The sequence below is a fragment of the Bacillus rossius genome (assembly GCF_032445375.1).
Source record: "Bacillus rossius redtenbacheri isolate Brsri chromosome 4 unlocalized genomic scaffold, Brsri_v3 Brsri_v3_scf4_2, whole genome shotgun sequence".
Lineage (NCBI taxonomy): Eukaryota > Metazoa > Arthropoda > Insecta > Phasmatodea > Bacillidae > Bacillus > Bacillus rossius.
Window position 1 is genome coordinate 51,995,899 of NW_026962011.1, and position 27,749 is coordinate 52,023,647.

A 27,749-nucleotide genomic window follows, 5' to 3' on the forward strand; every position below is an offset into this window, starting at 1 on the left:
AACTCTGCTAGCAAATGCTGGACATATTCGTTTTAGCCCCTCACACAGTATTTGCAGATCTGGAACCAAAGTGATCAAGAATGCCACCCTATGAGTGGCAAACATGCATTTACAAAAATTCCATGTGTGAAGAACTGAAACTTTACCCATTTACAACCATTAAATAGAATAGATACCCTGAGGACTAAAGCTAAGGATTGAATAAATAAACAAGACTGACATGAAAATTGAACACACTATGTTTTAGGAAAACATTAATTTATTGGGAAATTTATTACTACTACATGCCTTCTAATACAAGTTGTTAACAATTACCTGTGGCAGAGAAAATGCATTCAGGCACCACAGAACTTTACATTTTTATTTAAGCAGTGTTTAGTTGCTCTTGTACATTTTCCAGTGTCAAGTTTAACACAAGCTCTGACAGAAAATAGTACACGAAGGTACAGAAAAGTTGTCACAGGAACAGTCAGTTAATGCCAGTAAAAAGCAACATTTAGAAACCACCTGGTGCAGATGTCTGGAAATCTACTGCGTGAAACGCTACAGGTCAGTATAAGCTCTTTACTAGTGATGAGTGGAAAATGAGTTTCACGACGCTACCCAGGACCATGGCAACTATAACATTTAATTCCACATCTACATATTTTAATTGTCTACTGAACAAAACAGCGCTTTAATCTTGGCTCCTATTATAGCACTGAAATACAAAATAAAAATTACATTTTTATTTGTAAACCTAACAGCATCAACAGCAAGGGTAGGTGTGGATCCACAGAAGCACAAATGAATTCTGGGTGTAATTGCCAGACAAGAGCAATTGAGCAACACAAATTGAATTGTTCCAATATATTTTACTACCATAAATGTTCTTATAGAATTAAATAATATATACTGCAAAAACGACCTTCAGTCAAAAATTAATTTCATTTTTTAATGTTAATTATTTTAATAATGAACCCTCAAACATCCTCTAAAATGGTCTTCATATAACATTAAAAATAAAATTATTGGTAAAACACACTTAACATGATATTCCCCACATTTTTCATAAAACATGTTTCTTATCCTTCATTGTCTTACAACCACATGTATATTTGTATTCGAACTTAATTCTTCAGGGGCAACTTCCTCCAAGATGATAATTCCAAAATTTATCGAAATCATAAAAATTTATAATGATCCTCATACCAAATGCAGCATGTAACATCAAGGCACATTTCAATTTATGTAATGTCGCACAGCTCTTTTCTTTCAATAATCCTCGCCAGGTGTTATATTCTACAAAAACCGTCTTCATAATTATTTCAATACATGCACAATACAAAATATTCTTTCAAAGTGTCCTCACGTAAATGGTTCTGGATACTTTATGTACATACAAGCATATAGATTGTCACTACGATACAAGTAGCAGGTTACATAGGAATGGAACAGTTTCAGTGGATAAGCTAATTACTGTATTTACCTGCATATGGGTCACACATTTTATGCAGATTTGTTGTTTAAAAATATGAGGGTCGACACTGAGAGTTTTTCACTTCAGGTGAAAAAAATTAACTTTGCGCTGTGTTTTTAACTATGTACTTAAATATACAGCCTGTGTTTGCTTTTAATAAATATGTCACAACTAGTAGTATAAATTGCAATAACTCAGCAGTGCGTGTAAAGCATCATAACCTGCCATTTTGCTGAGTCTGTCGCCTGCCAGCCCCCAGTCAGACATAGCTTCACATCTGCTGGGGAGGTTCGCTCAAAAATGGTATAAGTGATGCTGTTTGTAGGCGCGGGGTGCAGTTATTCAACTAAGCTGTGAAGATTAACTTATAAAGCTGATGTGGGGAAAAGTGTAGAAATAGAAGGCAGAAAATATTACCAGTTTATCAACCAGGCCCTGGGCATATCTTGTAACACTACGCAATACTGAAGGTGGTTAGGTTTTTTATTTCACGTGAGAAATGTTTAAAATATGTAGGCCTACAAAAAAAATACGAGCAGTTATTAGTATCAACATTCCACATGCTGTTTACAAATGGAAGAAGTCACTATTCACACGATCGTAGGAACAACAGTGTGTATGAAAGGTGCGATATGCTGTAACGTACAGTAGACAGGTTTGCTACGGGAGAGACGGTAGCATGACCAAGCAGTTCAAGCCACAGCATGCAGGTGGACTGGGGCCAGATGTTATTTTTTTGTTGCATTAATAGTATTTAATATTTAATGGTATTTCATTTATTAAGACCCAATATTTTTATTTTCATACCAGATATATTTAGTTCAAAAAGTTAAAACTATCTACATTTTTCTTCAGGGGGGAGGAGGGGGTTCAAAATTTTACAAAGGTAGCGATTTTGCAAATGCAATCCGTGGAACCATCATCATTCGTAAAATCGAGGTTCTAGTGTATATGGAATTCTAGATATATGGTGCGACACTTATTTTAAGGTGATTCTTACGGTCAAAATGAATTTTAAGCCAAAAATTATAGATGTGACCCATTTTCAGGGGGCAACCAACCCTTCTGCAGGTAAATACAGTACCTATTTTGTAACTACAGGCACAACAAACAAAAACACAACATACAATAACTTAAGGAACAAGCCACATGTCGAACTAACAAGGGGAAGCTACGATGTTCGGATCACGAATGTTATTCTAACTTTGTATACTTTTAGTAGTTCATTAGGACAGCATAGTGCTAGTAGTAAAGCGTACTACGTGGGCGCATTCGAGAAAATTGCAAGAGAAGCTTTGCGGGTCAAATATGTACAGATGCATTGTTATTATATTTATAATAATCAACAAGTAAATGACAAACATAAAACAAAATTTATGCCTGTCGTAATTTGAGACATTCCTTATTATTTATTTTTTTATTTTGTTTGTTGTAATATTAAACATTAGTGAACAGACAAAATAATTGGAAATTCAATAAAATTTAATGCAAATAATGATAATTTTTTATTTTATTTACCTTTGAATTGTAATTTATATGAAAGAATATGACCAGTGTTGAAAAATAAATTTAATTAAAAAAAACCATGAGTGGGACTCAATCTGGAGACAGCGATCACGGAGCTTGAACGCTAACCACTCAACCACCGCTATCTCGCGCTCAAGGTCACAATGCACCGGTACATACTCAACACCTAAATATTCTCTTGCAATTTTCTCGAAAATGCCCAAGTAGTACACTTTAATTGCACATTATGTTGTCCTAACGGACTACTGAAAGTGTACAAATTTTAAATAAAAACAGTGATCTGAACGTAGTAGCTTCCCCTTGTGAGCACACACACATTACAGTAACGTCACATATAGATAGTGGGCAATTCATTAACAAGTGCATCTCATCTTCACTGGCAAACCGATGAGGAGAACATGAGGACTGAAACATCAATCCTGGTCAGTCTCTACAGCAATGGAAGAATTCACTGAAGGATGGCATTTCTAGGATGCCAGGACGTCAACACAGGCACCAAATATAAATGTTGCAGAACAGAATTTTAAAGATTGATTTTTAAAACAAGCTCTATCACAAACCAACTAGTGTGCAGTACCACGGAAAAAAAAAATACAAAAAATTCTGGTAAACCAAAACAGTGACATTTAATAGCTGCTCAAAATATTCAACTTGATGGCAGTTTTATAATGCTGTATCAGAACTTTGTTGCAGATAAAATGATTTGGCTTCATAACATAGCCTGTTAATCTGACGAATGACAGACGGTCATCTGAACATTTATAACAAAATACACTTCAACGTCTCCACACATACTTAAAGAGCTGCACAATGAATGCTTACAGTCATCAACCAAGCACAATGAAACAAAATATTTGAAGGATACTAACAGTTAAAAATGTTGTCATTTAACATTTTTAGCATTCAATAGATATTTTGAATGAAATTTATGTACTTTTGATTTTTTAAACAAATTGACACAACATACTTTTATAGATGACTCAGCTGTTTTGAAACATTAAAAAAACATATGCATGACATTCTCATGTCATTTCATCAAACACAAATTTGCACCATTCACAACTACACATCCCGAAAAATTTAAACAATGCAATAAGGAGTGACAGGAAATCTCAAGGTGGCCACTCTATTAGGAGAACCAAATTCAATGTTCATTTTAAAAACATATTTTTTTATAAATTTCATAAAATGTTAGTTACGTTAATAAAAAATACATGTAACTTTGCTAACGATGTTAGTTGCATCAGAGCTGAACCAAATTAACCATTTAACATTAAATACAAACTAATTAATATTATGTAAAATAGAAAGGATTTATGTAAGACAATATTGCTTCTGTGATAAACATGTATTTCCTGAACATGATTTAGTAGCTTTTAAATGTTGTTTAAACTATGACAGTAGTAATCAACAGCAAAATTTTATGAAAAGACAGCATTGGTATACACAATACAGCAATAAGGGCACAACTAAAACTACTTCAGCAGCTGCCAGAGATGAAAACAGTTTACACATTAAAAAAATAATTAACATAAAAAATTTAAATCCCCACCAGTATTTTCATAAGTTGAGTGCTATAAAAACATGTTCCTAGCTTTAAATTCTTCATAGAGAACCTTTCAACCACAGTAATCTACCGTTACATTGAGTAGTGACTCCTCCCCCTACAACTAATCACAGCAACCCATCTTTACAAGAGCCCCATTCTTCACCTTTGCTGCGGAGGTTCACCAGTAACACAGTTTATATGCAGTTATCAAATAAAATGTGAACAGCAGAGTGAAAGTGTAATTAATTCACTGTCACAAAAGATGGAAGAATGTGTGCCACAAAACAATCAAGCTATGTAGTTAGTATATCCATAGAGTAAATAAAGAGGTAGAGTAAATTTGTGTTTCTGCACACCGTGCCAAATATACATTACTGACTGTCAGACAAACCACTGGTTTTCTCTACACTGGCAATGACAATTATGGAACGTACAGGTTGATTTGACGAAATAGCAAGTTTCATAAAATCTATTTCATTTATCATGTTTTAACTATACATAAGTAGCTGAGCTGTATTGTAATACGATGCCATGGTTTTGTTTACATAAATAAAATGTCACCGTCCTTATCGGTATGTCAAGAATGTGTCATGTTTATAAGCAATATACTAGGTGTTGACCACAAATATTCCCTACTATGCAGCCCTGTCTAAACTCTACTACTATATTCACTCTATGGTTTGACCACTGCAAATACTTTCTCAATGCAATGACAGACAATTGCACCAAAACCAAAAATAACATGCCAAATAAACAACTATTTCAAACCACCTGTAAACAATTAACATACTTGGCCACAAAAAAAATTGATGGTTAAAATTTACTCACCATATAGCAATAAAAAAAAAAAAAGAATAAATTAATGAACAGATAAATAAATTGTCTTCCATGATTACTTACGAATAAAGATCATAAATTTGAAAATCTTAGTATACAAATCACACTTAAATTTAATTTTAACTGACTAAAAATTATTTTAGCAGAAATCTTCAAAAACAAAAATGCCATAAACTAAGTTCTTAGAATTAACAATAGTTAATGTGTCTTGTCTAGTTTAAATTTAACTGATAAAGTGCTCAGCAACAAAATATTTTTTTCAAAACAGCAATATTGTATCAATAGTCAAATAGATAAAATATCTTTAAAAAAATCCTTACCCAGCATAAAAAAAATTGATTAGGTAAGCTGGCATCAATGTCAGTATAACCTAAATTTCTAGGGCCTACACTATGGTGTTGTTAGACATTAGAAATTCTCATACTTTCAAAACCCAGTCACCACATGAAGACACAGCTTGTAGTGCCAATAACCTGACTGAAAACACCACAAAGTCTGCAATAACTATACTTTAAAAATAAAACTGAGTATTCAAATTTATTCAAGCATGTTGACATCAAATACATTGTAGTCGAGTATTTTAATTATGTCAAGACAGAAATGTTTAAATCAATTCACAAGGTCGATTCACATTTCTGTTCTACGTTATAGTTGAACCACATTCAACTGTATAGTTTAGCCATCGAACATTACTCGCCATCATTCTTCGAAATGCCTCATTTGAAATTCCAGATTCCTCTCCCAACATGTAGTCGCTCCCTGCTATCGGCAGCTAGAAGTTGCTCTGGCCTCTCATTCGCCACGCAGCCGGACAAAGGATAATGTGTGGCTTTGAGTTGAGACTCTTAGCGTTGGCCAACCTTACAGTGAGGGCCAATTACAAACATTAAAAAATAAAGCAGGCCATTGTCTGTACTGTAAGGTATTTAGTGCATCAACAACCAATACCACCCTCTTTTTTTCTTCTTCTTCTAATTTTCAACGTCTTTTGTTTTGTGATGGGTAATAATGCATTCATCATTAGAACAGTGATCTTGTGTCAGTGTGGCAGGCAAATAAATGACCCGTGGTTCGTGAGTTTTCCTGTGCTGTTTTAATACAGGATCTCTCGCATTGTAAACATCTCAGACCCTCAGCTATAAAGCCCTGGGTTGTTTACTGGAAGTGGCTGAGCGTCTACCACCAGCTACCGTCTGGATCGACTTGCGCCAACTGCCGGGAAGGACAAGAAAACCTCTCTGCACTCAATCAGAATAGGAAACAATGAGAGGTGCAAAAGTAAAACACTGGGTCTGCATGCGGAGTAACCGTGGTTCAAATTCCAGTCCATCCATCTTGATATCGGTTTTCCATGATTTCTTTAGGGAAAAAAAAATTTACACACATTCTGAGATGGTTCATTTCCATAGACCAAGATCCCAATCCTTTACCGATATCTCCGACCTTTATCGTGTTTCACATTCTAACAGTGTTTTTATCTCCTTCCAAGTAATACTTTGCACATACACAATGAGGGTGGCTACTCTACATGGAGTTCTGAATTCCTGGATATTTACAAGTTTTGAAAGCTCCAAGTTTAAAAATTCCAGGTTTTGCCTTCCATTATTTAAGAACAAGTAACCACTGAAGGAAAAAAATAAAGTCAACTTAACAATGTTGAGGCAGCGACATAATACACATATTATATGCTAAACAACCATGAGAATTTATTATGGGACACATCAACTTTTACATCTGATGAGCTATTTTCAACAAATTTGATTTTCAAAGTCAGTCTTAAAACATCCAAATATTTTTCACAGTTTTCTTTATTTTACATTTCACATCACAAAAATTTAAAATATTTCAGTTACTTTTAAGGAAATGAATCTCCAGTTATATCCAACTTAATGTACACAGAATATATTGTTTAAGAAAATCTTTTACTAATAAATTACAAGTATGCTAAACTACTACATAATACTGTCAATTAACAGTGTTTTTATATTTTATATGCTCATAAATTAATACCACCTCTTTCCTACCTTCACTGAGCAGTTAACTTTTGTTGTCTCAATCTCCCTCATCTCTCTAGCACAGCATTTCTTCTCTTTTGCTGCATTTATTTGCGTGCAATATGCTATTCACATGCCAAGCATTGGCATTTTGCGCTGCTTTCAAGGGATTTGTGATTTTAACTGCTTGAACTCCTGCATTTATCACTTGCCTTATGGCACTCTCCACTAGTCTAGTTGTTTTAGGTGTCATTTTATTCTGAATAGAGCTTTCAGTCTTTTACATGACAAATAAAAGTAACAATTTTTGGCAGTAGCTTCAGTTTATTATTACCACCATGCCAACCTTAGGATGTTAAAGTAAAAAAAAAACAGGAGAGAAGAAAGAAACTGAGTAGACACTTCCAACCCCTATGACAAATCACTAATTATCTTAACAAGTGTCACAAATCCGCAGCGGAGGTTTGCCAGTAAACAGCAGTCAAAAAAGGGTATAAGTGATGCAATTTGTAGGCATCGTGGAGAGTAGTTTTTCCACTACGATGTGAACAGTGCTCAAATAAATGGCACACAGCTCTCACGTGATGCAGTTCACAGGCATGATGAACAATTTTTCATTCAAGCTATTTTCAGCTTGCTAGGAAAAAAAATCCTAATGGCTTTCAAAAATTCCTGGGTTTCTCACAGTTTTCCCAGCACCAAAAAAATTCCCGGATAATTCAAAGTTTTCTGATTTTCCCGGCCGTGTAGCCACCCCGAGAATTCTTGTTGCTTCTTCACATTCCCACAGAGTAATGATGTAGTTAGTAACATACATTTCCTGTCCTCTGCCTCCTCTTTTCCTGCCTCTTCCGCTCTTGCCTCTTGGATTTTCACTTTTTTTTTTGTGATTTATGCACCCATGCATTTCACATGACTCTCCCATTGGCATACCTAACCCTACAGTTAATGTTATTTTTTTCTTTTCCTTGAATAGACATTTACTTTGTCACCATTTTGCCACAGTACCGGCCGCCAGAGCGTCTCTGGGCGACTGTAGGAGACTATGCAGCCTTTAAGCACATCACGCACACCTGTAACACCCTGATCCCCACGACATAGCTGTTGTCAGAGGAATAGCAGGTTCCACCCAATTGCTGTCAACAAGAAAAGAAATGCAGGGAGGACACACTTTTTTGTTCAAGAAAATTTGAGAACTGCACATGTTGAATCGACCTATTACTTGCAAATAATATAGACGTAAATCGCTAGATCTGAAACTCTAAATTTTTCCGAGTCTGAACAATGTATTTTTAGTCAAATTCTATGAATAATAACCCACTTTTACATAGTAATATCTATATGCCACCTGCCTGTAGCAAAAAAAAAAAAGTTTTTTTGGCAAGATAATTCTAAATTCAAACAATATCAAGTCTTTCTGACACAAAGAAACATGTATAACTGGCAGAAATTTTTTAGAGTCATTAGAAGCATGGGCTGGAGTTGGCAAAAACAAAGTCATTGCTACAATGAACCTACATACACACACGCTTGATTTAAGATTAAAGATTTATATTCAAACCACGTAAAAATATTTAAAACTTTCTCTATCAAAACAGGTCAACAGGGAACAAACAGGTGGTACTTGGATGAACACTGAATAACAAAACTATTGACACCACATTAAAACAGTCATGAAATGCTACAAAAAATAAGCAATAAAAAAGCCTTTCAAACACTGCAATACTGGTCAATGAAATTCTAATACAGCCAACACATTATGTGTCTTTCTAAATATATAATATTTATATTATTAATGCCTACAATTTACAATTCAATAGGGCAAGTGTGCCACACACATTGACGTTTTATTTTCTCTGACTAGAAAGATAAGATCTATCCTTCACAATTTGAACACTGATTATTGCATTCCAATGTTGCTGCCTGCAAATTCATCTAAATAATCACAGAGTATAAAAATGAAAGAAGTAACTGGTTTTTTTTTTCCCCCTTTCACCTCGACAAGCTAAGAGCAATATCTACACAAACTCAAAGTTAACTTAAATTTAAACACCATGTGGAATGTATGCACATTCACCAATTCATTCAAAAAGTATTTACTTTCAGCTGTTAATTAAATTCATTATGTATTATTTAAACATAAAATGTCAATAAATTAGCAACAAGCATTAATGTTGATAAAGCTTTAATAAAAAAAATAAAATTTCAACCTCCATATTTACATAAATACATATATACTAAATTGAATCATCAATTAACTGTAAATAAAATAAATTATGAAATAAATAAATTCAAATCAATTAGCTACACACTTTATTCAGGTACAAAAAAAATAGTTTATTCATGCTTAAAATATTTGTGCAATTTGATAAAGGACCTAAAACATACAGTTACACTACCTTCGCCCACGTACATGGATTCAGACGAAAAATAGCATGGCAAGCAGCACATTTCGCCCTGCAAGAACTACACTAATTTATAATCACATAAAAAATTTGAATACATAACATAAATACTGTGATAAAATATGTCAAATGTTGCAGGACTTGCATATACTGATAAAAGATTAAACTTTAATGAACAATTATTAATAAATAACATCAAACTCTATGCTCACACTACATTTTGCTTCAATACCATAAATATAATACGCAAGTATTTCATCAGATCTGGATAAACTTTCATGTGTTTGGAATAGACAATAATCTTTTTTTCACAGGGGAGGATCGGTCAACACAGCATAAGAACAGGTACATAAACACTTTCTGATGACTATGTGGTGCGGATGTCAGTGATATTGGTTTTGGAGCCAAAAATTCGAACAAGCTGTTCATCGTAATCATCTATGTTCCTCTTCATGATCTGCATGCATGGTCCTAGCAGCCTTTCGAAAGCTTCCACGTCAAGGACTGAAAAAAAAATGTAAAAACTCAAACACATGTCGATCAACGAAAACCTTAACTTTGAGTGTACTCAATTTTTAAATAACCACAGTTTTAACTCTGCCAATTTACATATTTACCCGAAAATACGTATAATGTGACCCCAAACATTTTGATTATGAGTTTAAGAAAAAAGACTTCATGGATTGGAAATCGTAATTCAATTACATAGCACTTGAAAATTATTTAAATTATCAAATTTATTTCATATTTACTAGACCCTTTCTAGTGCCACTTTCATCAGTAGAGTACCTAATTTACATGGTCTCTTTTGAAACACCCAGCCGCAGTTAGAAAAAAAAATGGTTTTTATATGACTGTAGTTCAGGGTGCAAAGTATGTGGTGGTACACAGTGATTGGGTGATTTGATGCTGGTAGGTACCTTTGCCAGCAGCCTCACAGTGAAACAAGCAGAAAGAACCCGGTGACAAACTTCAACCTACATATATCATCTATCACATATGTGCAGAGGTCCAAGAAGCCCTGGACTAGGCTGTACGTGATGCTGTTTACAGGCAGTGCGTGGAGGTTTAGGAGACTGTAATTAACAGCCATCTGAAGTGGCATGAGTGATACATTAAAGAGGCAGAGGCTGTAGTTTTTCAACTAAGCTGTTCCCAAAGAGATATATATATACAGTAAGTCCTCGGTTTACGTCGGGGTTACGTTCCTGAAAACCGCGACGTAAATAGAAACAACGCAAAATGAGCCATGTTTCATGCCACCGGCCGGCCGGAAGCGCTGGCATACAGACGTGACAACTGGCAATTTTATCAGCAAATGACAACCGACAGCGTGGGAAACAAGTCCAACTAGTACTTCTCAGCTTTATAGAATAGTTATTTAACCAGCTGCTTTATTACCTTTATTGATTGAAATATAAAAACAGATATATAGTACATACTGTACGTAAGAGCAGGAAGCGTCCCTCATGATGTATGATAAGATAAGGCGGTGAACATGTAGCTTACGCTACATAGCATAAATTAACTACCGAAGGAAACAAAGAATTATAAACGAATTATATACGGCATTTTGGTTAAAATAAAGATTTACGGTCATTGTAAATGACGTTATTGTGAATCTGCGACAACTTAAATTGAAACATGAGTACTCAAACATTAGCGACGTTAATCCGAAACGATGTAAATCGGTACGACGTAAATAGAGGACTTACTGTGTGTATATATATATATGTGTGTGTGTGTGTGTGTGTGTGTGTATAGAGAGAGAGAGAGAGAGAGAGAGACATTTCCTCACCATCACTTAGTCACTTAGTATGTTATTTTTTGAGTTTCCATGCGTGTGAGAGAGAGTGTAAGTGAGAGTGAGTGTATGAGAAGAGTGAATGAGTATGAGTGTGTGTGTGTGAGAGAGAGTGAGTGTGTGTAGTGTTAGTGTATGAAAGTATGTGAGACTGTGATGATGTGAGTGTGTAAGGATGTAAGGGTGTGTGGTGTGTGGTGTGTGGTGTGTGTGAGAGTGTAAGGGTGTATGAGTATGTATGTGTGAAAGTGTGTATGTTAGAGTGTATGTGTGGAGGGGAAGGGCGATGGCCCACGTAGCAGTGTTGATGATTCTCCCTCCCTCTCTCATTGTTGTAAATATCAGTGAAATGGCACTGTACACTATCATCACATGTCTACCTTACAAACAAATTTTTATCACGCAAATGTGCTTAACGTTTTTGCATGAAATTTTCCATGTTTTCAAATGCAACATTACATTACTAAACACATGCGTGCTAGTTTTTATTGAAGGAACTGACAAGCAGATTTAATAAATTCAGTAGACACATGGTTATAAAAATAGTATTCTTTTCCTTATTTAATTGTATATTTTTGATAATTAGAGGGGAGGGGGAGTAAAGTATGGGCCATAAAAGATGGAGCGGGGAGACACACAGACACACAGAAGGACTGTGAGTCAACAAGAGTTTTGTATTTCTTACAGGGCAATAAGCTGAGACATGGAACACAAAGATACACGTGTAATTCTATTGGAGATGCATATGGTGCGACCCGTATTCAAGGGCGACCGTTACAATGACAATGTTTTTTATTTCTATGCCCAAAATTATATATTCACACCCATATGCAGAAGTGACTCTTCTGCACGTAAAAACTGTAATAATAGTACCAAAAATAAAAATCAAATTTTCAGCAGTAGACGAGATGCCATCCCACGGCCTTGCTGAGTCTGCTTCGTCACCACAGGCCTGGGATGAACGCACGCCCACGCCAACAAAGGAAGTACAGAACAAAGTCGTTAACGAGCGACGGCGTGTACTTACAAGCCAGCTTGACGGTGCCGACCGCGTACACCGAGGCTGCCCGTGGCTTGTGGGTCACCAGCGCCAGCTCCCCAAAGTAACCACCCTTCTCGACCCTGCTGACCTGCCGCAACACACCAGCTGGTGAGCTGCTGCACTTCCTCTAAGCACCCTACATGCCTTCATGTTATAAAAAGCAATTTTTTTTTTATAAGAAAACATATTAAAAAGTAATTTCAAACTTTTTAATAAAATTTTAAACTATTGATACCAAAAATTTATTTTTTTATTTTTATATTTATTAAATTTGTGGCATGTCCACCAACAGTTTTGCAACTTTTGAGGTGGGCACGAACAAACGCAAAGAAAGCAGTCCTTGCCCGTGTGAAGGCACCGCAAGCATGTCTGCACCACGCCAGGTGGGCTCCGCCCGCAAGGAGAACAATCCGTGCGGGTAGCCACCACTCGCAAGTAGATGCGACATAACCAACTAAGTTACAAGGATATCATTTCTACAAAACTCCTGCCTGAAAAAACTATTTTTTACTTTAATAGGGTAACATATCAGCAAATACCAAGGATGGATTCTGTCAAAAACAGAGCATCCCATTTGCTCAGTCCACCCATGAGCTCATTATTTGCAGATAATCATCTAATACAAAAGCCCAAATAAATGTTTCAATTTGAATCAAAAGGCACACTCACTACCCATGAACTTTAATTACACATAGCTGTGAGAACAGAAAACATTATTTGTGTTATCCAAGCTGCCTTCATTTCTTACTGGAAAATGATTTTCAAAAGTCATCTGCATTTAGAAGCCAATTACATTTTAGTCAAAATATAAGATGGTTAAAATTAATTTATTTCAATTAATATTATATTTCACAAACACGTCTTATGTTCTTCAAATGAAACAGTTGTACTTTTTTTTCCACTGCTATGAGGTTTCCATTATCTACATTCTTTATTGTACTAGTGAGGATGTCGACCTGTTAAAGAATTATCATGAAGATCCTCAGTGGCTGTGATGACTAACTCAATGCACTCAAATTGTGAGGGTTAACAGGTTTAATCAACAATTTGGCGTGACTCGAATTTATGAGCACCAAGTCAGTACCAACACAGCTTGAAGTCCACTGTATATGTGGAGCTGGTTTTGAGCCCCAACCATCATTGAGGGGAGATGGCCATGACATGAGATGATTCTGCCATGGCTTGCCATTTGTTACTGCAGCATGGATGTTAATGGACAACTCAACACCTAGTCTTCAATTGGGGGAATAAATTTCCAACAAGTGAAATATCCCTGACGGATGCGACTTGACCAGGAGCTTTGATCAATACGCAAACAGGCCAGACCATACAGGATGTGCACACGGATCTGTGATAATATTTCCCTGATTTTCGCAGACTTGCCCAAAATGTAAACATGCTGAAACGCCCAATAACTAGAGACCCGGAAATTTCGCGGATTCTTCTGGCCTCAGGATAGAATTCAAAGTTGTGCTTGACCCATGTTTACTTTCTCATTGGTTTGAGATCTTAGCGAGAACATTTTTATCCTTGTTATTTGGCACCACCTGATTCGCTTACTTCTCTCCTGGCTGGGCGTCGTCGGCTCACCGGTCGTAGAGGGGCGTGTCCAGACAACTGCGTGCCAATCGTGAACACAGTGAGTGCGAGAGTGCGGAGGTTTTGCATTCTGGCTTGCGACTAAATGAATCCGCGAACTTTCTGAGGTCTCTACCGATAGCCCACGGTCGCAGGAACACGTGAGCGCCCACCTCGACCTCCCGGCCATCGTCGTTGAGCACGGTGATCTGCACCAGCCCGTCCTCCACGAAATACATGCCGTCGGCCGAGTCCCCCTGCTTGATGATCAGCTCTCCGTCGCTGTACACGCGGGGCAGCAGGGCGTCCGCCAGGCTCATGCGCTCGTACGGCTGAGGCAACCAACCACACGGCACACTGGCAGGACGGGTCACTCAAGTCACTAGGCAACACGAGTGACCGACACAGTTTAGGGTCGACTGATTCGGAGGTAAAAGAACGGCAAATCCTTGTCATTAGGGAACAGTGAGGGGGTGATGAAGATGAGAATGGAGCATTGGCGGAATGCATGGACGGGAGGAAGGGCAACACCCTGAGAAAAACCCCAACACCCGCCAACCACGCCAAGTTTTCCACCTGCAAACTGAGATTGAAGACTGGCCTACTGGCCTTCCCAGCTAGCTTCCTGGCTGGTAAATCGCCGCGTACTTGGCGATCGTCAAGTCTTGCGGAATAGAAAAAAAACTATAAATAAATAATCAACAATCGCTCCGTCAATTCATTTCACTTTCAATTAAAATATTTTATTAAAAAAACCTTTAGCATAAAATAATAAGTAACCACTTCTAAGTGAGTACGCTGATTTTAACTAACTCTGTTCGGAAAAAAAATCACTGACAAAGTAGAGAAACTCTCGTTCGTGCATGCCTTTTCTCAACAAAAAGTAAGTAGATATTAACATCACATAATTAAATCCCATATGTACATAGCTATTTGCAGAAACAAATAACTCCAAAATATTTGGTTAAGTAATTGTTAGTAGTAACAAACTACACGGTTGAAAATCTTAATAAAGATATTAAAAAAATTGTAATATATTTCTACAAAACCACTAAAAATTTTCATCCAAAGAAAATTGTAAACAAGCTCTGTCAGAACAAGAAAACATTATTTTGTTTAATACAGTCTGTCTCTAACCTAGCACATTTTCTAATCCAGCACCGATTGTATTGCTAGAGTTCAGATTTATTTTTAGAGAATTCGGAAGTTAGTGGACAGACACAATTGTTATTAAAAGACATTTTTTAAATCAGTGATGCTCATGTGTATTTTTTCATGCCACAGAGCAGCTTATTCAAACTTTTATTTAATATTATCATATTTGGATTAATTATTTAATGTTATTGATGATTTTAGTATAATCATTTTAATTATTCTGAATCAATTGATTTTTATATTAATAATTTTTGTTGAGGGGTCAAAATTTGAGAATAAATATGATTAAGTTTATTACCATTAAAACTATCTGGAAAAATCACTAATCCGGCTTCGCCCTTTATCGTAACCAGTTTTGATCAAGTTCATTCATGCACAACTCTTTTGATATACTGAGTTTAACAACCAAGCAACAAAAGATTAGGATAACCATTTCTGAAGTTATCAGATACTGCAGGCAGTACACGAAATCTAAAGCAGTTATGAAATTCCATCAGTACACATTCATGAAGTTTTACTAACCAACAATGAAACCGTGAAAGTGAAACCAAGTTGTGACAACTACTGCAACAGTGTGTCCATACAAAAATGTAATAAAATTTTACAGACTTTTCCCTGACCAAAATTTTTAATTTCCCCCCGACTAATTTGACTGAATAACTTACTTACGATGCATTTTTTTCTCAAAGAAATAAAAGAAAACCCAGCATCTGCCATCCCTATAAATGGCATCTATCTTTATTTCAAAACAAAACTTGGCATATATCATTTATTATCTGTGCGCACACCCAGCTATGCACTAAAATACCACCTGGAAAAAAAAAAAAGCTTTCAGGGTCTGGGTGATGGCAGACCGGAGAGTGACATTTTCCAAACAAATTGTCATCGCTAGGAAATTTCCACATCCTTTCCCAGGATCTCAAGTAAGATCCGTGACTTCCCCCGAGTGTGGACACCCCGTGGAACACTGTATCGCAAACACCACCCTGACCTGCAGTGCCTTGAGCATGGGCACGCTGTCTATGAGCTGCTCGTACATCTTGCGCTTCCTGAAGGCGCTCTTGAGCACGATGCGCCGGAAGGTCATGCGGTCCATGGCCCAGAGGGAGCCGGCAGAGACGGCCTTGACGGTGGCGGCCCGGGGCATGTTGTACATGAGCGCCAGCTCCCCGAACGAGCCCACGTTGTCGTACGTGTGGATGTGCTTGGGCTCCTGGTCGTGCTCCGACTGCACGTACACCTCGTACACTCCGCTGCGGGCAGGCACACAGCGCGTCACGCTCTGCCCCAACGCTTGCGTCACGCTCTGCCCCAACGCTTCACCCATCACATTTCAAGAAGATACGTTTAAAAAATAAAGATAAAATAGGGTTGTCTGTAAAGTCGGATCACGGACGATAATTCTACGTGTAAATGTCACGAGAAAACGTTGACGAAAAACTGCGTACTTTTTAATTTTCAAATTATATGTACATTTTTTAGCAAATTTAATTTAAATAATTTGTTCGAACATAATCACGAACAATCGGTTAAAAAGCCCGCCTCAACCCGTTTCGATATAATGGAAGATTTTTCTCGCACGGCGGCTGGCCGGTTCTCGCACGCTCGGCTCAGGCGGAGCGTGACAATTTTTCGTGTGTGCAGCCGGCGTTCGTCGATTTACAAGACGTTACCCGCGTCGAAATAAAGCTGGATTCGCAAAAATCCATCGCGTCAATCCGTTTCCCATCCTTCCATCGATCGTGTAACCTCAAGCCGAACAGAAGATCCAAAAAAATTACATTCATCCTTCAAAAGGGTCTCAAGTTTGAACTTTTGACGGACAGGTGGATTAAATCATTACCTCCAAAATGTTAGCAAGGTATTGCCGGCAACATTTACTATCTTAAAAGGTTTTGCAGTTAATTTGTTTAGCTGCTTTCAGTAAAGGTTTTTAACTTAGGTTTGAATATATTTTAAAGTTTGATGTTTGATACAAAAATTGACCAAGACACAGAAGTGCTGTACATATGGTAAAACTAAAAATATGTTAATAAATATAAAAACTAAACATATTGACTTTAATGATTTACAAGTGCTTAACTTTTATGATCGTCAATCCAACCTATTTATACAAAATAAATTTTCACCACTATTTAAGCCTTCTGGTCGGTTGGCAGCATTAAAAAAGAAAAGTATTTGGAGAACGTGGGTTCATTGTAAATCACTCTGCTTGAAGGACAGATGCAACAGATCATGAAGTGTCCACCTTAAGACTACATAAGCTAAGGTGTTTGAAAACTGAAAATGATTGTGCGAGAGACCACAGTACAGATAGTGAAACCAAAACATTTAATTGTGTATTTTAATGCATCTTACTTTCTAAAAATAATCTGAAGCATGAATAAGGTGAAGAAATTCATAACAAAACATGATTTTATGAGCGGTGACACCTCAAGTCTACAACTCTTCTGCTACAGCCTGCGTATAATTTAACATTTATCTGTTGCATTATGTCAATAAACAAGCTTACAAAAACACATACTTTTTTTTACATTTAGTATTACTTTGAATTAGGTTTTGCAAAAAGTAGTTGGGTAGAAAAGTAATGATATTGGACTTCTGCTGCTGATACATTTAACATGAAATATGACAGTTCACTTACCAAAACATACTCAATAGATTTTATGCAAAAACAAAGTAATTATGCAAGCGGGCACTGCAGTTCTCATTCTGTAAGTAAAAAAATATATATAAAAGTTATTTTTGAACATTGTAGATAAGGATTTACGCTGAATTAATATGTGTATGACAACGGTACTTCCAAAACTACAGAGAGCTACAAACCACAATATATTCACCCTCTTGGTCTGAAAACAGTGTAAGTTAAGACACTCTTTAACTAACACTACCTGCCAGCACTGACTGGAAACAAAATAAGCATCCAATTCCCCCCCCCCCCCCCTTTTTATGCTCTTACCCACTACTCCACTCACAAACACACAAACATGCTACAGCAATAATGGCTGCAGTAGCTCTAGAGGGCTTATTTCTTCTGTGCTACTAACTTGCAATAAAAAAATATATCTTGCTACAAAGTGTGTGAATTATTCAAAGTAAAGAATATCAAAGTCAAACATATTGAGTGTTACATACACCTTCAAAAGTCTACTAAGATAGTTGAGAACTATTCAAGAATTCCATACAGTCACATCAAAATAATTGACCACTGTTAATCATACCTTTCAATAACATAGAAGTTGTCTCCATCATCGCCTTGTCTGATTATGTACTCATCACTAATAACTTTCTTTTCGAACATTGCGTCCAATACATTCTGCGTTTGTTCCTGCAAAAATAGCCAGAAAACACAGAATATTAAGTTCAGCTTACAGAAAAAATAATCATACAAAACATTAGAATTGTATTTAATAATTTATTATACTGTTAAGTCTTTGCAATTGCTAAAGATACTACATAATTACCTTGTCTAATGTTCGAAAGAGGAAAATGTTTTTGACACTTTCTGCTAACCGCTGCCTCTGTTCATCTGATTTTGGATATACAACCTGTAACAAAAACCTGGCATCAAACTGTTACCTTTAGGGAACAACTAATGGAAAATATAACTCAAAAGATGAAAAAGTGATGGGCAGCAATATGCATCAATTCTACCTTGACACCTTCATCGTCGTCATCTTCTTCTGGATTGTACGATTCTGCAAACACAGACTTCCTTCGGTTTGAGAATCTGATAACAGGTGCCTCTGTAATAAATAAATGTTAAAAGTTGGACTTAGATCCTTATTTCAAATTCAAGAACTATTTTACAGTTTACTAGATATAATTAAAAAATAGTATCTTCCCCCCCCCTTTTTTTTTCCCTTTTTATAGTATCTAATACAACTTACAATACACATATAAGGTCACCCAAGGGGCAAAATGTAACTCAAGAGTGAGTGCTAGTTAGGTACTCGCAAGCAATTTAAAGGGTTGTGTAAATTCTATTCAAGTAGTTCCACACAATTCTCATAGAGCGCAGTGTCGTAGCTGTCAATCACAGAGGATTATCTATCGACAATGTGTCTGAGACAGCCAACTACCAGCGCATGTAACGCACAAGAGAAAAAACGGTGCAGTTATCATCTACCCGAACTTCCTCTTTTATTGCGAGCTTTTATTTTTTTGAAGATGTGCCATTCCACACTTTGCCAACTTTTTTCATGCAACATTACTTAAATTGCTTGAGAAGAATCATTGAATTATTATAGATGATTAAAGATATAAATTACTCCCTGCTGTTCTAATTCATTCTAACGAATACTGCACCGCACGCCGGGGTTTGGTGCGGATGGGGAGAAGAGGAAACTGCTGATGTGCAGAGATCGGCATTCTTCGCACGTCATGATCCATGCTACGTCAGCACCAGAAGTCACACCAAGGAGCTTAAATGAGGCAAAACGTTCCAATGACCCTACTTCTGCTCTAGCAGAACTCTCTCTCTCTGCCAAACGAGTCTAATGTTTTTTTTATCTGCCACTCTTTTAAAGTTTTCTTGATCTTGGCAAGTGACAAAATTAACATATTTCTGTGACGGTGTTCGAACTTCCCAAACAGTCACGCCATCCCTATGCCCCCGGCATGGCTTCCAAAGTACTAAAATAAACCGGTCAACAACCCTCATTACACACAATTTATTAAATTGACGTCCTGGAATTAGCAACCATTAAGCTACAAAGAAATGAGTTGTACATGCAGCAGCACAAGATTGGCAATCATCCCGATCAATACTTGATTACAGGCTTAACAAGGCAGCATTGACCTACATTCTGTAAACCAGACAACCCCTGAACAACGGGCAAGTTTCTCTGATTTTAACAATCTAGAAACCCAATTTCTGATTCTAAAATATATTACAAAGTAGAGTTCTAAAACTTAAACTCTTTGCCTACCGTATATTTTCAAATAATTGAATTACCAGTTTACAACACAAAAGATGTGCCTCAATTTCCTCAAAAAATATCAAAGATCTTTCATTATGTTATACCAATACAATTATCACAATACAAACACACACAAATATGCAACAGGTTATTTTTTTAATTTACACATTCTTCCAAAATACTTTATACGGCGTTATGCTCTTACACTTCAGCTAATTTACCTGAGTTTTCTCTCTTTTCCCTCGGCTATAATAAATATTTTCCCTGTACACCAGGTAGTGAATTTTTTTTTGTTTGTTCAAACTTTGAAATACGTTATTGATATATAAATACATATATATAATGCATATATTTGATTGTGCTTTAAATTAATACACGGTCATTTGCTTCCGAGAATTTTATTGATATTAGCAAAGGACAAATTACTAAGGGGACACAAATGAATGATTAAATTACATACCACTTCAACACATTAAGATACAACATAATGTGAAAAATTGACGCTCGTAACTACAATTTGATCCACATCCCTGTGTTTCAAAGTTTTTCAGACAACCTTTCTATTACTTTGTTTTCCCTGGTCTCCAAATTTTCCCAGGAACCATGTTTATGGATATTTTTAATGATAAAAAAAAACTTTTTTTTTTTCAGTCAAATTATTTTTGTGTGGCAATTCCCTCCACGAAGGAACTGAAATTCATTTTGGCTTCCAGGCCCCGTCGCAGCTCTGTCAGCTTGTCGACAGGAGTGAATAGGGGGCGGGGCAGAGGTCGACTGCTGCGTGCCACAAACAAGTGTGCAAGTGGGTCGGCCCGCACGGCTGCCTGCGTACCAACTCCCTCCTCCACACGCCTTCAGTCATTTCAACTAGGACTACTTCTACAACTATTGTTTATCATCACAACTGTGACATGCACACCAACACCTCGTAAAGAGGGTACTAGGGTGTGCACGGGGATATAAAAAAAAGAAACAAAAACAACGAAAAAGCATAACAATATAAAAAGATACAAACAAAAAAAACAATGCAAAGGACAAAATAAACAATAGACACGGACACAATAAACAATTATTGATTAATGATACAATCATTCTCTACAGGAAGAGATGAAATAAACAAATTTAGACAAAGTCAAAATCAAAAAGTTAAATTCACCGGATGTGGATGAATAATATATTATTTTTATTAATAGCCTAAATAATTTTTATTTATAGTTAATTAATAATTTTATTTATTTATTTAACACATGAGTATCTAAGAATGAGCAGAAGAAAAAAAACATTTTTCTTTTATTGAATATTATATTTGTAAATAATAGAATAATAGAATATTCATTAAAACTACTATATTTGATTAAGGTAGGATCAATAGATAAAATGTTTTAATAAAACACCAAAAACACAATTTTTTTTAATGATCAGTTATATTGCAGTTATTCTTCTAAACCAATAATAAACTTGTTACTGCTGAATCCCTTAGCATGACTTAAAAAATGCTCATAACAGGGTATATAAATTAAATTTCTTAAAGAATGGTCACTTTGCTTCAGATAATTTTCAAAAAGGTTCATGCAGTAACATGCACAATAGAATACTTTCATTAAAAAAAAATACACTAGGCTATAACAATCTTAATGTACAAATGATGCACCAAAAAAGGTACAGAGATACTTACCAGCCATGTAGATAGCATCCAAATATAAAAGTTGTCACACAGATAACCGAGCTAGTTAACTATAATAATACCTGTTTACTTTCCTGCTCAAAAGGTTATGCAATAAGTAAGTAAACAATAGTAGATTGTTACATTGCAGCTCTCACACACCCAGTTTTAAGAAGCAATTCACAACAGCCTAGCATTTTCCATACCACCATTTCTTCACCTACAGGACAATTTTGGAATAGCTAAAACTTTGAAAAATAAAAAATAAAATCCCTGTCCGAAAACACACACATACTACAGTCAAACAAGATGTTACTGCTACATATGCCATGCAGAATGCTCACGTTTCTAGGGTGGGTTTTTTGAGACAGTGAGAAAATTGGAAACAATGCAAGTTTCAGCAAAGTACGTACTCTTTAAGCTGTTTAAATGTCTCAGACACTTAATATCTGGAGAAAAATCAAGTTAATTATTTAGGTAGAAGTTTTGGAAAACAGACATTTCAAAACATTTTTACCATTAATTCAAACCAAATAATTGGTAAATATAAATCATGTTGATGACATTAAATGTGCAATGTTCAAGGGTATATTATTGCCCAAACATTAGTGGAATAATAATAATCCTGTACCAGCGTACAAGTTAAAAAAAAAAATTGAACTTTTTCAAGCAGATGAATTACATTTATTTGTGGATACATGTAGTTTCTATCTCTGAAACTACAATAGAAGTTTCTATATTCGGAGGAGCAATTTTGTGACACATTTTTTTGTAGATTTAAATTTTTTTGTCTTCATTGAGCTTTTTTGGTATTATCAGTGGAACAATTTTAATATTGGAGGGTCAATCCATTTCAAATCATCCAGGGGTCTACACCCAACCCCCTCAGATTTTCTTGAAATTTTTTTTACAGCACCTATGAACAAATATAACGTGTATTTTTTTTATTTTGGCCAAATTCACTTTAGTTTTTATTTTACAAGTTTTTTTAGAAAATGGTGCATTTTAACTGGTCTGTTATTTGAGGTGCGAGATGAAAAAGGCACTTTTCAGTAAAAATTTAATTGTGAAGTTATTATTTAATACTAACTAATGAATTTTACAATTATTACTTGAAATTTCATCAGGGTTCCAAAAATCAGGTTAAAAATAACATTAGACTCATATTAAACCCTGTTTTCACTCTTTAAAGTTGGCGCTCTGTAATTTTTTTCATCTGTACAGCGATTTCCATAAATGTTCCTAACTTTTTTCTGGCTGATCCAATGAGGCTGAGAAATGTCTCATTTAAAAGAGGATGAAAAGTACTATAATAATAATATAAAACAAAATTCATGGGTATTTGATGTTATCATTAGATAAAAAGGGAAAAACATATTATATTGCTGAAAAGATGCATGTTAGCTGTAAATTATTATCAAATCAATGGTTAGAACAATTATATTAATTTTATTATTACAGAAAACAAATAGCTTATACACTCTAATAGGCTAATGAAACTAATCATATAGTTTTAATTTTGTCAAGGTTACTACTTAGGATTTTTAGGTAACATTCAAGTGTCGAGTAGGTAGTTAAAGTGTGTTCAAAATTATAGGTATTAATAAAGTTATTTAATTTTTTGGTTTACCTTTTTTGTTGATATGAAACTTAATATTTCCTTGGCTAGGCAGCATTAATGTTTTTAACACTTTTTTTTAGAAAGACTGAACATCATTCGTCCAACTTGAGCACTTAATTGTGGAACATCTATGGAGCAAATTATGTTTGTAAAAGGGACCCAGCACTTATCCTCTCTTCCAACATTTCAGTTTTGTGGCCAAAAAAAATGTCTGTGATGGCCAGTGAGGGTGCATGAAATTGATATAAGCATCTTTATTGTCATCATCAAGCTCCAAAATGAGTCCAATCATTATCTTCATACACAATCATTATCTTCATACACACAGCCTATGTAGGTATTTGGTAGGAAATTTGGAAGTTCTAGTTTTTGTGATAAACTATACCTCGATGAAAAAAATTTGTCACTGCGTATCCGTTTTGCTGCTATTACAGTATTAGATAGTGGCCATAAAGCTGCTTCACAGCCGCCTGGTTTGTTTCAGCCTGCCCCTGTCTGCCTGGAACCCCCCCCCCCCTCCCTCAAACCATTTTTTTCTATGGTTATGTGACTAACTGGCAAGGGACTGAGAATAAAAAATAACTTTCCTCCAAGGAAAAAAAATTAAATACAAGGAAGGAGGGAGAAGGGGGCCTCTCCAGCAGATGGAGAAATACATGTGTGGGGGGGGAGGGGGGGGGATAGCAGTGCTGTAGGGTTAAGACTTCTCTTGTGCTCAAAATTCTACTGAAGGCAAATATATGGTACAATCCAAATTTGAGGGCTCTTAGGATGAAAAGGATTATTCAGGGTTTTTACATTGGTGGGTTCTAATTAACATGGATAATCAAGAGTTCACTGTAAATGTAAATCTCAAGTAAAAGAAGGTTAACTAATTTTAAAGTGTACACAAACTATGTGTTATGTGTAATAATAAATAAAATTAATATGATTGTTCGAACTATTGATTTGATAATGATTTAGAGCTAACCTGCATATTTTCAGCAATATAATATGTTTTTCCCATTTTATCAAATGATAACATCAAATACCCATGAATTTTATTTTATATTATTATAGTACTTTTCATCCTCTTTCAAATGAGACATTTCTCAGCCTCATTGGATAAGCCAGAAAAAAGTTAGGAACATTTACGGAAATCGCTGTACAGATGAAAAAAATTATAGAGCGCCAACTTTAAAGAGTGAAAACATGGTTTAATATGAGTCTAATGTTATTTTTAACCTGATTTTTGAAACCCTGATGAAATTTCAGAAAGAATTGTAAAATTCATTAGTTAGTATTAAATAATAACTTCACAATTAAATTTTTACTGAAAAGTGCCTTTTTCATCTCACACCTCAAATAACAGATTGGTTAAAATGCACCATTTTCTAAAAAAATTATAAAAAAATAACTAAAGTGAATTTGGCCAAAATAAAAAATAAGCGTTATTATATTTGTTCATAGATGCTGTAAAAAAAAATTCATAAAAATCGGAGAGGGTGGGGTGCAAAATGTTGTTTTCTCTGGATGATTTGATTTGGAATGACCCTGGAGTGTAATTGTCTGGTTGTGTGGGCTGGGCTCGCCGTGAAGGCAACAGTCGGACGTCGATAGGCAAGTTTTCTGCGAGCCTTGATGTCAGTCAGGCAAGGAGTGCATGATTGGTTGGCACAACTGCGAGGCGCAGTTTTCAAGGTATTAAACCTCGCGACCACGCTTTTCCAGTGGAACGGCACTTTTGAATAAAGCGATGGCAATGTGCCTCGAGGAAAGAGAAGGTTTCGGAAGGGGGGGGGGGGGTGTGATGACAACTAGGTACAAAGGATGATTGAAGGGTGAGAGGAGGCTAGGGCAGGATTGGTCAGTTTGGTAGCACGTGGTAGGGTCGGCCCAATCAGGGCGTAGGCTTGTGGAGGTTGGCATGGGTGACATGCACTGGCGAGGATGGAGACAGCAGTCGGACAATGGAGGTGATGGAGGTGTTTTTGAGGGACAGACGGTGTTCCGCCTGAAAGAGGCAGCAGAGTCGATGGCTAGGATGCATAAAGGTAAGAGATGTATTTTAGCACCTTTGTGCTCAACTCTCCAGAAACTAAGTAAGCAGAAATTAACGAAGGTTTATTCGTGGCAGGGGTCTTACGTGTGTTAGTTGGGCTAATTTACATCTCAATATGTTTTAACTATGTAATTTTTTATATGCTAGAGCTTATTTTATTTCACTATTTTTTTGTTACATTTGTTAGTTTCAGCTAAACCTTGATGAAAGTTTATAATTTCTAAGTTTAAAATCATGTTGATTTTTAAGTATTAGAGTACATTTTCCCTTTCACATACATTCTGCAATCCTAATTCATTGTTACGTAAGTCAAAAGTTTTTATTATGTCCAGGATCTTTTGATGTACTAAATTAATACAGCATAATCACGAATCATATGATCAATGTATACAGGATCATACCATCAGGTTGAAGGGATAAACTTGGATACATGATACAGAACTTTTACCCATTGAAGTCAATTGGTCATGTCAGGCCTCATTCTGTAAGTGCCCGGCCTTAAGAAAGTAATACGTTAATTCAGTCAGTGACATTATTAATATGTTAAGTCAATGATAAATTATATTTTACAAGTTATTAATGCACCTAACCAACCTTTCACTTTAGATATTATATGCCCAAATTTTTTAATGCCAAGACTCAACTTTCAAAAGTTAAAAAAAACTGCATGTTTTCATTACTATAAGTATTACGCCTGGATATTGATAAAACTTATTTTGTTAATTTATCCCACTTGGTTTCTAGATTGTCATCGACTTGCCTGTTGTTGCCGCCACATTAGCGATAAGCTTACGCCTACAAATTTTAATTATTTTGGGCTACCCTGAATTGTAAATTAAATATTTTTTTGGTTGACAGCTAGTATGTAGCTAAGTTGGGGGCAGATGGGGTGTGCCTGTAGTAGTATTGGAGCGATGCTTCATCACCACTTCACCACTGGTGCTTCATACTAGCTGTCAACCAAAAAAATATTTAATTTACAATTCAGGGTAGCCCAAAATAATTATAATTTGTAGGCGTAAGCCTGTCACTAATGTGGCGGCAATAACAGGCAAGTCAATGACAATCTAGACTGCCCCATGTAGGATTAGTTTATGAGACACTAACTCTTTTTCACCACCAAAATCTACACTACGAATAAACCTCACAGAGCTAGGTGTTGGTCGCTAGTGATCGTTAGTCGATTTACATCTGAACATATTTCACAAACGAAAGTGGCGATACTAAGAAGCCAATTTATGTAAATTAATGGATTGCGCACACACACACACACATCATCGATATGTGTGATATACTTATGAATTATAACCCAATAACACTGATACTATTCAATTATTAAAATAGAAACTTATTTTTTCTCACCTTCCTCGGATATTACCGAATCATCTGGTGATTCTGGTCCATCTAAAGTAGGTCTTATTATTTCATTTGTACGATTTTCACGCAGTTTTATAAAGTAATCCGCTGCATACGTTAATATGTCACTTGGTTGTTCCAATAAGTAACTAATTGTAAATTCCAGCAACAAATCACGCAATTCATCCGGAACTGAAATTCGTCCACCTTCTTGACGGCTCATTGCTTCACCAACAATTTTCAATGTGTTTTAACACTTATTATTTATGTTGCGCGTTATAAATTTCAGTCCAGTATTGTAAACCAGGAACTCTAAAAACACTAACAAACACACTGGGATTTGATATGTGTCACTTATAAAAATATTTCAAAATTACTATTCAACAGACATCATGCATTAATTCAAGGAGACAAATAACTACAGCAAAATCAAGGGTATGTTACTTTCAAATGTTCTATAATAATAAATCCCAATTCTTGAAATCGTTCTGCTTCTCCAGTGACATAAAGATGGCGGCAGATTGTCAATAAAAAAATTAAAGAAAACATAGAAAATTAAAAATATTATCCACAATTGACATTCTTAAAAGTTAAAATTGAAAATTTACGAATTATATAAACGTCAATTCATTCAAATTTTATATAAATATCAAATAAATGTTATTTCAACAATGTTCCAAAACTTTATCTGAACAGCAATGTTTTCAATAAAAATCTGGAATAAAATAATAATAAAAACGATAATTGATAAATTCAACAAGGGCTTTAAAAACGTCCACAGAGCTAATATCACCAA

At 35.7% G+C, this 27,749-nt stretch overlaps 1 protein-coding gene across 1 annotated transcript; it reads right to left on the reverse strand.

Moving 5' to 3' along the window:
* Positions 1-241: 241 nt before the first annotated feature.
* On the reverse strand, positions 242-27,710 carry LOC134542159 (cAMP-dependent protein kinase type II regulatory subunit). Its single transcript, XM_063386180.1, has 8 exons — positions 26,960-27,710; positions 19,005-19,096; positions 18,815-18,898; positions 18,572-18,678; positions 16,342-16,603; positions 14,369-14,527; positions 12,603-12,705; positions 242-10,275 (listed from the first exon to the last, which is right to left on the reverse strand). Exons 1-8 carry the CDS (start codon positions 27,174-27,176, stop codon positions 10,139-10,141), a joined length of 1,161 nt encoding a protein of 386 aa, XP_063242250.1. The 5' UTR covers positions 27,177-27,710; the 3' UTR covers positions 242-10,138.
* Positions 27,711-27,749: the final 39 nt, after the last annotated feature.

What these genes read in the sequence shown, in the direction of transcription:
- LOC134542159 (XM_063386180.1), bottom strand. Translation starts at nt 27,176, where the DNA reads ATGAGCCGTCAAGAAGGTGGACGAATTTCAGTTCCGGATGAATTGCGT. An exon ending in TTCGGTAATATCCGAGGAAG is followed by an intron (nt 19,097 to 26,959) that starts GTGAGAAAAAAT and finishes TATTTATTACAG; the next exon opens with AGGCACCTGTTATCAGATTC. An exon ending in CGGCACCGTCAAGCTGGCTT is followed by an intron (nt 10,276 to 12,602) that starts GTAAGTACACGC and finishes TTTTTTTTTCAG; the next exon opens with TCCTTGACGTGGAAGCTTTC.